This window comes from Erinaceus europaeus, chromosome 6 (assembly GCF_950295315.1).
Source record: "Erinaceus europaeus chromosome 6, mEriEur2.1, whole genome shotgun sequence".
Classification (NCBI taxonomy): domain Eukaryota; kingdom Metazoa; phylum Chordata; class Mammalia; order Eulipotyphla; family Erinaceidae; genus Erinaceus; species Erinaceus europaeus.
Genome location: NC_080167.1, coordinates 43722692 through 43735104, shown reverse-complemented (window position 1 = coordinate 43735104; position 12413 = coordinate 43722692). Strand labels below are relative to the sequence as shown.

General features: G+C 37.6%; 1 protein-coding gene across 1 annotated transcript in view; it reads left to right on the top strand.

Moving 5' to 3' along the window:
* The window catches only part of AHCTF1 (AT-hook containing transcription factor 1), a 62304-nt gene that overhangs the window by 36779 nt on the left and 13112 nt on the right, over window positions 1-12413 (top strand). The window contains exons 23-30 of the mRNA XM_007534581.3: window positions 71-202; window positions 1595-1745; window positions 2354-2504; window positions 3294-3401; window positions 6020-6212; window positions 7686-7889; window positions 8573-8963; window positions 11793-11910. Of these exons, the coding sequence (XP_007534643.1) occupies window positions 71-202; window positions 1595-1745; window positions 2354-2504; window positions 3294-3401; window positions 6020-6212; window positions 7686-7889; window positions 8573-8963; window positions 11793-11910 (1448 nt within the window). The remainder of the gene's footprint in view (window positions 1-70; window positions 203-1594; window positions 1746-2353; window positions 2505-3293; window positions 3402-6019; window positions 6213-7685; window positions 7890-8572; window positions 8964-11792; window positions 11911-12413) is intronic.

Sequence of the window (12413 nt, the reverse complement as noted above, 5' to 3'; positions counted from 1 at the left end):
TTAACACCTTAAACTTGTCAGAAATTCAGAGTGAGTTAGATCTTTTTAACAATTATTTTATTCTCCCTAGGAGTGCCTGGTGAACTTTTTGCAGTCCAGTGCCAATGTTCAGAATCACGAATTTCTTCTAGTTCACCATTTGCAGCGTGCCAACTATATCCCTGCCTTGAAACTAAACCAAACTCTGAAGAATATTCTTATGGTATAGTTAAACATGTTTTATTATGGGGGATAAGAGAATAAGGAAGATTGATGGCATTGTTATACAAAGAGTCTCTCCGTGGTGACCTCTAGATGTAAAATCTGGAGCTTAGAGAATCCTTATCTTCTAATCTTTTACACAGAATTAAGAGCACAGAGTATTAGTTCATGTATATTTTGGGGGTTTTTTTGTTTGTTTTTTTGTTAAAGGTTGTTAAAGGTTGAGTCTCCAATATGCATGATTTCACTGCTCCTCTTACCACTTTTCCATCCAGATAACATTATAGCACCAGGACCTTCCCTGAAGCTCTGTCACTCCCATGTTGTGCCTGGCCTGCACACCTAAGCTTATGCATCCACAAGGCTTAGATCCCTACTTGGAGAGCTATCTCTCCAACCTTGTATAATTCTTTTTTTTTTTTTAATATTTATTTTATTTATTTATTCCTTTTTGTTGCCCTTGTTGTTTTATTGTTGTAGTTATTATTGTTGTTGTCGTTGTTGGATAGGACAGAGAAATGGAGAGAGGAGGGGAAGACAGAGAGGAGGAGAGAGAGACACCTGCAGACCTGCTTCACCACCTGTGAAGCGACTCCCCTGCAGGTGGGGAGCCGGGGTTCGAACGTATAATTCCTTTATATGAAAGAATGTGTTTGTGGTACCAGAGCTCAAAATCAGGTCCTCCCACTGACCTATATCCTCAGCCATGCCACTTAATCCTACTTAGATAACTGCCCATCAATCACCAAACTAAGCACTTCAGTCCCTCCAGGAACATGAGAAGAGGTAGAAGATAATAAGTAGAAGTTAAAGGTTGCAGAAAGCATGAGGTTCTAACTTCAGGATTAGAGTGGATATGTGATATTCTGCCTGGAGTATGTTGTCTGAGCCTTGTATCCCTCTATAAAATGTTAATATCTTTTTAGGAGCTGCTTGATGCACCTGGTAGAGCATACGCAGTATGCAAAGACCTGGGTTCAAATTCCCACTTCCCACTTGCAGAGGGAAACTTCAGTGGTGGTGAAAGAGTATTGCTGGTGTTTCCCTCTACTCAACCCCTATACCCCCACCAAATTTCTGTCTAAATAAATACTTTATTTTAATGATGGTATCTCTTAGTGAAGATGTATAGAGGTGTTTGTGAAGTATAACGTTGCCTAATAAGTGTAGAATCAGTTTGGTAAGGGAAACTTGTAATTTATAGACAGGTAAGAATTAACATGGGGTGTGTGTGTTTGTGTGTGTTTGTGTTTCCATGGTTTGAATGGATATGTAAGCAGAAGAAATACATACTCTTGAGTACTAATAATTGTTTTAAATGGCAAATATGTGAGCATTTGAACCTAACCTATTTGAAGGTTAAACTTTTTACTAACTATGAAATGTTTCATAGAATGATCGAGACCCACGTCTGCGGGAAAGATCAGTGGCTCGAAATTCTATATTAGACCAGTATGGAAAAATCCTTCCTGGAGTTCAGCGAAAATTAGCTGTTGAGCGACCTAAGCCTTACTCTCTGTCAGCACGACCAGTTGTTCGAGAAGGTAAGGGTTTTTTTTGTTTGGTTTTGGTTTTTTTTTTTTTTTTTTTTTTTTTAATATCAATAGTTTAGGTGGCTGGGCGGTAGTAGGTTAAGGGCACATGGCACCAAACGCAAAGACCAGTGTAAGGATCCCAGCTCCCCACCTGCAGGGGGGTCGATTCACAGGCGGTGAAGTACGTGTCTTATCTTTCTCTCCCCCTCTCTGTCTTCCCCTCCTCTCTCCATTTCTCTCTGTCCTACCCAACAACAATGATAGCAACAATAAGTAATAATAATAATAAGGGTAGTAAAAGGGAAAAAATGTCCCCCAGGAGCAGTAGATTTGTAGTGCAGGCACCGAGCCCCAGTGATAACCCTGGAGGCAAAAAAATATATATAATTCAGTAATATATTACAGAATAAAAGGTCTTTTTTATTAAATTGATTTAAATAGCATGTAACTTTTATCATTTCCCAAAAGTCAAAATATTACCTGCATAGATGACTAAACCAAATACAGTTTTAATTCTGCTTTATATTGAGAGCCATTTTTCCAATCTTTAATATTAGTTTTGAACTAGAGTCTTGCTGTTAGAGATAAAAATTAAATTTTCACTCCTTGTTTTATAGTTTCTAGACCCAAACCATTATCATCATTTCCCAAAAAAGCTGCAAAAGGGACTGTGATATCCAGGTCTACTTTCATCAGTAATGTGTTATCTAAAGTTGGAGAGGTTTGGGCAAGTAATGAACCTAAACCTAGTGTCTCGCTCTACAATGGGTATGTTTTTCTTTTATTATTGTTTTAAATTTGTTAGTGATTTAATATTGTTTTACAAAATTATAAGGAGTATAATTCCACACCTTTTCCACCCCCAGAGTTCTGTGTCCCATTCCGTTTATTGGAAACTGCATTAATTCTCTCAAGATAAGAGATACGGGTTGACTATTATTTCTATAACTGTATCTGTATATATTTGCCCCCTTTTTTTTTATAGCCCTGACTTCTCTTCCTTTCCAAATCACACCTACTACTTCTGAGTGTCCTTCCCTTTTCTTTTTTCCTCTTCTTTCTCCGGGTCCTGATGGAGTTGGAGTTCAGAGCCCTCTGGTCATCTTCCCCTAACATTTACCCCTCTGGGAGTATGGACCAAAATTCTATATGGGGTATAGAAGGTGGAAGGTCTGGCTTCTGTAATTGCTTCTCCGCTGGACATGGGCGTTGGCAGGTCGATCCATACCCCCAGCCTGTTTCTATCTTTCCCTAGTGGGGTATGTTTTTCTTATACCTTTCTGTAGTCGTGGCTATGTATTTGTGGATATCCCCAACATTCACTAACATCCAACATAAGAGTTTATCTTATTATGAACAATCATTTTATTAATGGCTGGTCTTAGGAAGATGCTTTCAAATTTAAAATGAAGTTCATTGTTATTTGTAAATAAATAGAAATGTACACTGTGAAACAAAAGCCTTTCTAATCCCATCTAATCCCACTTTTTATAGCAATTTTAATTTAATACCCTTTATGATACATAACCAAAAGCTAAATGTTAATTTTCTTTGTAGTCCTCAAATACAAGAACCATCTCCTATAGTATATTCTCTCCCAGTTCCAGAGCTGCCTGAGGCATTTGTCGGGACACCAATTTCAAAAGCCTCACAAAAAACTTCTAGGTAAGAGTTTATTAGGTCATTTTTAAAGATATAGTCTACATAATAATTATGCTGTAGTTTGGGGTTATCTTTAAATTCACAAGTTATTCTTATTTTTAGTGTTTGTTATTTTAAAGTCATTTAGATAGTGCAATACTTTTATAAGATTTTTAGTCACTTGGTAGTCTACTTAGCATTTTTGCTTTATTGTTTCAGACTGAGAAAACATTGTTTTATTACAATCATGAGAAAAATAAACTACTAACTTGTTTTCTACAGTATAACATCCTTGTTGAGTAATTTCCAATGAAGGTTGTTTTTATAACTACTGATCAATCTTGGTTGACTTATTGAAGATTTTTCCCTAAAAACAGTCTACTGAAATGTTACAATGTAGTTATAATACTCAGATCTTGACTATATAGTATTAGAAAAGCAAGCAGTTAAGTTGAAATTTTGCATCCAAGATGAAATAACATAAATATTTACGAGCACTGCATAGTTAATTGAAGAGGACAAACAGGTCTCTTAATATATTAGCTGTTTGTCTTTAGCAAGGGAACCATGATTGTTACAATGTTTTTTATTAAGTTTTATCAAGAATAGAATTACTTGGTTTTATAGTAATAAAGTTATCTGGAACTGTTGAAATAGCTCACTTGGCTAATGCACTGCTTAGTGATGGACACAACTTAGGATCGAACCTGGTCCCCTCTTCATCAAAGAAAGTTCCAGTGTGATGGTCTTTTCTTACTCTACTTACCTGTTTCAATCATAAATCAATAAACTGTATGTTTTACTGCAACGAACAAGTTAATAGCAAATAAAGTTGGGGTCATTACTGTTAATAGTGTGTCTCCTTAAGACATTTGCAAAGCTTGAGAGAATTTTTCCCTTTTTGGATGAATTTTAATTGGGTTAAGGTTACTCTCCTTTAATTATCCTCAGGAAATAAGAACTTTCTCAAAAAGAAATCATTCTTACTGACATTCTGCTTTCCTACCAATACTTCTGGGTCACTTTTTCTTTCTTTTTTTTTTTTTAATATTTATTTATTTTCCCTTTTGTTGCCCTTTATTTTTTTATTGTTGTTGTAGTTATTGATGACCTTGCTGTTGGATAGGACAGAGAAATGGAGAGAGGAGGGGAAGACAGAGGGGTGAGAAAGATAGACACCTGCAGACCTGCTTCACCACCTATGAAGCGACCCCCCTGCAGGTGGGGAGCCAGGGGCTCGAACTAGGATCCTTATGCCTGTCATTGGGCTTTGTGCCACCTGCGCTTAACCTGCTGCGCTACTGCCCAACTTCTTGGGTCACTTTTTCTTGGCACATTGATCTTACTTTCAAGGAGGGAATGTCTCAAGCTTTAACAGCCCAGTGAAAGTGTTACGAGGATCCCTTAAAGCCAGGAAGAGAGCCAAGGATGAAAAATAACTTCATTCCCTGATTTTTATGCTTTTTTTTTTAAATTTTATCCTCTCTTGTTGCCCTTGTTTTATTGTTGTAGTTACTATTGTTGTTACTAATGTCGTTGTTGGATAAACTTTCATGTAACTTATACAATATCTTAAGTAAATTTTTAGGATCATGACCAAATTATAGGATCATGATCAAAATGTTGGGAAAATTCCATGATCAGGGATATATTATTTGATTATTTTGATTTTTGTAGCCATTGGTTGTATAACAATTTTGCTTTTATTCAGTGGATATTATTTGCTGCACAAGTTCTTCCTTTAGAAGCAGCCAAACACAGTGCACAATATAAGATATTTAACAAAATACCTATTTGGGATAGGCCTAGGAAAAATGACAAATATAGAATTGGTGAATATGAACAAGGTAGAGAAGGAAAAGAACACTTGTAATAGACAATATGAAAATCTCAAAACTATGGCTTAGTGTAGAATAACAAGTAGTAATACCCTGTACTAAGGGAATATCCCCTAGGGGGCCAGGTGGTAGTGCACCTGGTTAAATGCATATAATACGAAGTGCAAGGATCCATGTTCAAGCCCCCGGCTCCCCACCTGCAGGGGAGTCACTTCACAAATGGTAAAGCAGGTCTGCAGGTGTCTTTCTCCCTTGCTGTCAACCCTCCCCTCTCAATTTCTTTCTGTTCTAGCCAATAAAATGGAAAAATTACTGCCAGGAGCAGTGTATTCGTAGTGCCAACATTGAACCCCAGTAAAAACCCTGGAGGAAAAATAAATAAGTAAATAAATAATGACTTTTTAAAAAAGATATTAAAATAAAAATAAAAATGTTCTAGAAACAAAACAGAAATATCCCCTAGAAACAAAACAGAAATATCCCCTGGGTCTGGTTGTTGACTCTGTTTGTGGAGGTCATATGGTTTAAATCCACACGAGAAAAAACAGACAGTAAAAAAAAAAGTGGAACTCCATAGATGTTGCAGCTATTTTCTCACACATAGACACATAAAAGTGGTACGCATGAGGCATTGGGTTTAATTCCGCTATCACATTTTTGATAAAACGAAATCAATTCTTCTATGTGCAATATTAATTTCTTTGGCTGTTTTGTGGATATATATATATATATATATATATATATCCCAATAAGCTGCCAGGAGTTTTTTTTTATTAATTATTCATATGTATGCTCTGATTATAGAATACTGGATTTGGTTGTACATCCTGTTGCCCAGCCTTCTCAATGCCTGGGGTCTATTCAGCAAAGCCCCACGACATCTCCTTTGGGCCCAGCAGCCAGTTCTTCGCTAGTACGATCACAGTTAAGAGGATCGTGTCAAAGCACCTCCAAAGCTTCAGAATTTCATCTGCTTGAAACTCCTCTTATAGTGAAGGTGAGTATTAGAGACTCAGTAAAACTTGGATGTTATTTTTCAAGTAGCAGGGAGAACTAAGTTCTTTGTAAATAGTGTCTTTTTCTACCACTCCTTTTTTAACTTTTCTGTCTCTTAAGTGCCTTAAAAAAATGACTAAATTTACTTGTTTGCCTTAACTGACATTATATTTAAGATTATCAGTTGCACTGTTGTTTAGAGATGTAATACCAGGTCAAGGCACTATGTGGTTATTACAAATTGATCTTTAGCCTTTGAGAACAAGGCTTTCATGTTCTTGGTTGTTTTTTTTTTTAATTTATTTTTTATTTAATTTGGTTTTTATTTTAACAATTCTTCTGATACCACTTCTATCAGTGTTTTCTTCTACCAGGTACTTGTTAGTTTCAAGCTTATAGTCATTTGTTTTAATTTGCTGATTCTTCCAATATGTCTTAAAATTGCCCTTCCCTCCACTTTCTTTGATAAAGTATTAACTGAAAACCACAAAATTAAACTTGTAATGACTTTTAACAGTGGTCTTTGGCCTCCTCTTATCAACATGTTTAATATTCTGGGATCAGGGAGCCCTTATTTCCTTTCTCTCCCTCCTCCTTTTTTGTTTCTAGATATCCACCATTTATAATGAAGCAGGGAAGTCCTGTTTTTGAAGTTGGATAAAAGATACTTCGTTGAATGACAGTTCTAAATTAAAATAAAGACTACTGAGTTCTGGATCTAGTGGAATACAGTAGTTTAATGGGATGTAGTAATCTGTTGCTTAGTCTTTTAAAGAAAAAAATTAGTTGAAAGAATTGTTACTACTAAATAGTTTCAGGCCAGGCAGTGTCACACCAGGTTAAGAGCACACATTTTAGTCCGCAAGGACCCCGGTTCAAACCCCTGATCCCCACTTGCAGGGGGGAAGCTTCATGAGGACGAAACTCATGAGCTGCAGGTGTCTCTGTGTCTCTTTCCTCTCTATCTCTCCCTCACCTTTAAATTTCTCTCTGCCTCTTTTAAATAGTTTATTATTATCAGTGATTTCTTATAGCTAAGTTATTACTAGAATCCTGATGAATTATTTTCCTAAAGCTATCTCAGAGTCAGTCTCTTCAATTTCAATTAAATCTAGGTCTTCTCATCACATTTGATCATCCTTATTAGATCATCTCACCACATTAGATCAAACCTAACAGGAGTTTCTGAGCAATGTTAACTAATTTTATCTAGTCCTGCACTTTATTTTTAAGTTGAACTTACACCAGAAATCGTCAAGGCCTTTAGAATGATTATAGATGCAGTGTTATAAACATATAGAGAACTTTGAGTAGAATGCTGTATTTACTGTAGTCTGTAATTTAAAATTTCTTATTGACATATTTATTGGTGGTAAGAATATAGCCACTGTTGTCACTTGCCCCTCTCCATGTTTATATTATGCAAGTATCTTTACAAGCAGTAATGTGGAATTTCCTTTGCCCTTTATCATAGAAAGCTAAAACTTTGGCCATGTCAGTTGCTTCCTCTGGATTTGCCGATTTTACTCCTCAGTCCATCTTAAGGTCTGGTCTTCGAACAACTCCTCTAGCATCACCCTCTTTGTCACCTGGGCAATCTCTTACTCCTCCTCTACGTCTTAAAGAAACAAGAATTTCATTCATGGAAGAAGGCATGACCACAAAGTGGGCTACTGGAGTAAGTTTAATAATAGTTGAGTCAAAAAAGGCAATAAAAAGTACTGACTTAGAAGAAAAAAGAGAAATCTTTTCTGTATTATCATTAGATTTTTATGTACAGTTATGGAATCAGAAGCATTCATTACATTAAGAAACTTTAGAGTGTTGATAAATCTCTGTCATTTACAGGTGAAGAAAACGGCTGAGAAACGCCAATAAACTACATGTATAGTCAGTCAATTATTTGGGTGGCAGAAATAGGACTAGAATAAAAACCTCTACCCACATACTTCCTTCCTAGCCACCCCCCCCCCCCATGCCCCTTTGGTGGATCTTTGGAGAGTGAACTCAGTGGTTTGTACATTTCTGATACTGCTGAGCAGCCCTCCAGGACCCAATGTTTACTTCCCTTAAATAGAGAAAGGGAGACATGAATGATAAGTGAAAGAGATGGGGGGGGTAAGAAACTAGACACTACAGCACTGCCCCACAGTCTGTGAGCTCCCCTGGTGCCACATGGTGTGCTAGAGCTCAGACCCAAGGTCTTACATATAGTAAGGCACATGCTAAAGCCAGTGAGCAATTTGGAGAAAAACTGTACATACAAGAATAAATAGGATTAGAACAGATAACAGCACTGGGCATGACTGATTTTTACTGGATGGGTGTGTGTATGTAAAATTTTTTTCTTTTACTTAACAGGCTGTGGATGACAACAAAACAATACCAGGTGTTTCAACACCTTTAAGTGAATGTGAAGTTCCTGCAGATGAATGGTTGAAGGATAAGATACCATCTTTTTCTTTAGAAAGCCCAGTGAAGGACCCTCATGAAGAAATGAAGTCACAGGCTACATCTTCACAAAATTTAGAGAAAATGGATATAAGCAAAGATAACAGCAATGCCTCAACCAGATCAGACCAAACAACTTTGGAGTATCAGGATGCACCATCACCAGGAGACTTTGAAAATATATTCACAGCCTTCAAGCCGGCAGGCTCCTCCACTGAACAAGTTACTGAGCAGAAAGAGGACAGTGATAGAGATGTGTTTGAGTCAGACATAGCTCCTCCAGAACTCAAAACACAAATGGGTAAGATAGTCAAAATGACCTGGTTTGGTAACATGATAAAATTTGTAATAGAAGTTTTTTTTACCGTCAGAGTTAAATATTTATAGCATACTAATTTCTGGACAGTAAAAAAAGAAAAAAAGGAAAGGTTCTAGATTCAAGCGTACATCTGCACTGGGTGCCCCTCACACACACACACACACACCCCTACACCCACACACACACACCCTTAAGGCTATGGCTTGCGTTACTTGCATTTTCCAAGAAGGCATGAGATTTCAGTGAAGGATAATTGATATGCTTTCATGTATTTGGAAAAGAACAGTAATATTTTAAGGAAGAGATGTCAGATACTATTCTGACTTAACAGCTTTCTATGTCTGTTTGAAATAGCTTTCAAATTCGACTTAATATTTACTATATACACTTAACCTGGTGCCCAGCAAATTCAGCTTAATTCCATAGCCTCGACTTCGTAGAAAGCAACTTAGAAGCCAGGAGATTTATTCTAGTTTGCTTCCATACCTTCAAAGTCTCTGGACAATCAAAATAAATCTGGTCCTAGATTCTGTAAATCTATTATGCTTATGTTTATTTTTATATTTATTTTCCCTTTTGTTGCCCTTGTTTTTTATTGTTGTTATTGATGTCATTGTTGTTAGTTAGGACAGAGAGAAATGGAGCGAGGAGGGGAAGACGGGGAGAGAAAGATAGACACCTGCAGACCTGCTTCACTGCTTGTGAAGCGACTCCCCTGTAGGTGGGGAGCAGAGGGCTTGAACCGGCTTCGCACCACGTGAGCTTAACCCACTGCACTACCGTCCAACTCCCTATATTTATTTATTTATTTATTTTTAATGTAAGCGCCTGTGTCCTCCAGTGTATGTGCTCAATGTTGAGGATCAGCAGTGACTAAAGTGGACCCAGCCCACTGGATCCAAACTGCATGTAGTTTAGACCCTCCCTGCTGAACTAACACAAACAAGCACTCATAAATACTGTGCTAGAGGTCGTAGAAGGGCTTGGGGAATACCAGAAAGTAAGTTAGAAGCTTTTAGATTTAATGGACCAGAACAGGTAGCCTGTATTTTGCTCCATATATATTCCCTTTTGTTGCCCTTTTTTTTTTTTTATTGTAGGTATTCTTATTGATGTCATTTTTGGATAGGACAGAGAGAAATGGAGAGAGGAGGGGAAGATGGGGAGAGAAAGAGAGACACCTGCAGACCTGCTTCACCGCTTGTGAAGCGACTCCCCTGCAGGTCGGGAGCCAGGGGCTCAAACTGGGATCTTTATGCCGGTCCTTTTGCATTGTGGCACATGTGCTTAACCTGCTGAGCTACTGCCCGAATCCCTGTATTTTGCTTCTTACCCTGCATGGGTTTAATAAGCTTACTTAGCATTAACATTCAATCTATAAAACCAAATATTTATATAAAAAACTGTATCGTAGTGGTTTCTTCGGTTTCTTTGTGGAAATACTTCCTAAGTTGAACTAAGATTTCTTAGGATGAAATTCAGTGAAGTTGAGGCTTTAATCTATTTAATAACAAGTATAAGTGTTATTAAATGCTCTGAAAATTTAGGATTATTCCCACATGTCATATGTTTAGAAGTTTACATTGTCATTTTGATGTATTATGTTCCACTGCAATATTTTATGTGTAAGTATTAGAAGAGCATGTTTAAGACAGTGTCTTCACTGAATATTCTCCTTCCTTCCTACTTACCTTCTTTCCTCCCTGCCTTTTTTTAATTTTATTTTATTCCCTTTTGTTGCCTTTGTTGTTTTATTGTTGTTGCTACTGATGTCGTTGTTGTTGGATTGGACAGAGAGAAATGGAGAGAGGCGGGGAAGACAGAGAGGAGGAGAGAAAGATAGACCCCTGCAGACCGCTTGTGAAACGACTCCCCTGCAGGTGGGGATCCAGGGGCTTGAACCCAGATCCTTACCTTGGTCCTTGCACTTTGCGCCACGTGTGCTTAACCCGCTGCGCTACCGCTTGATTCCCCCTCCCTGCCCTTTCTCCTGAAGCTTAACCCCTGCTGGATTCTACTGCTCCTGGTGGATCCCTTTTTTTCCTTTTAATCTCAGCTATGAAGAAACAAAGAGAGCCTGTGAAATGTTCCCTGAGCACAGTGCTTACATGTAAATAAATAAATACATAGTAAAGTGTGTGCTCTTCTGGGAAAGCTGTCTCCCAGCCCCTTCACTAATTATTTCTAAAGTGAATAGGCAGTCTCAAAAAAAAGGTCTGTTTTTGTGGGGAATCTTACAGTACTAACTCTAGAGTATAACAGACTAGATTTATAGTTATCCTGGCATAAGCAGGATAACTATAAGCTTTGGTTTTCTTATCTATGAAATGCAGGTGATTCGTAGTATAGTCACTTTGGGTGTTAAGAGTTAAATAAATGAATTAGTAAATGTTAAGCATTCAACAGGACCTGTTAATTCAGATGTCAGAAAGGGGGGGGTGATATGGTTGCTGAATGGGTGGTGCATAGGATTTGTATGTGTTGGGGGATTGGGACCCTAGATTTGATTCCCATCCCCATATATGCTCAGGTGGTGTAGTATTTCTAGTCTTTATTCCCCTCCCTCTGTCTGTATCTTAGCACCACCGCCACCACACACACACACACACACAATCATGAATTGAATTGATTTTTAAAATGTTTGGTTAAGGAACATTTTAGTTTAGGCCCAAAGAATTAGCAAAAATGAATTACTTGTAGTCTGATGCCTAGAGAGTAAACCTAAAAGTACAACAAGCAAACCCAACAACTCATTAAAAAGTTGATTAAGTTTTAAAAGTAAGTAACTCTTCTTGACTGCATGTTTTGTAGGCACTTTAGAAAATACAGACGCGCAGGACCTCCTGGTTACAGAGGAGTCACTTTCAGAATCAAACCACCTTAGTCAAGGAGTTGAAGCTTCTCAGTGTGTGCCATCAGCCCATGAAGGGTACGTTGATAAAGAAATGTTCAGATATTTATATTTGGTAGTTCTCTGATGTTGAAGCATGTTTTACTCAGAGTAATGCGTTCCTCAGTACCCTCCCATTTTCACTTGTTCCCAGGCTAATTAGGGGTAAGTTTTTCAGTGGCCATAGTGGGGAGGGATTTAGGACAGTTTTGTTTACTCCTGTTTGGGTGATGTAAGACTCAGACAACATCTTCATTTTCTCTTTAATTAACACTTGTTCATTTAGACTCTGTACTAGATGATATTGGCAGGGCTAGTTTGGCCTAGCAGATTGATGCTAGTTCTTAAACTGTTGATGGTCAATAGAAAGCATCTTGTTTAGAATGTAAATTGATACTCACCTGCTTTTGCCTGAAGTCAGGTAAGCTGATCAATTCTTATTCTGGTACAAGTGATACTTGTGATCTAGTGCTACTGAAAACATTAATACCAGCACTTGAGTAGCACTATTACAGGGATTACAAAACATTCCAGTTGCATTT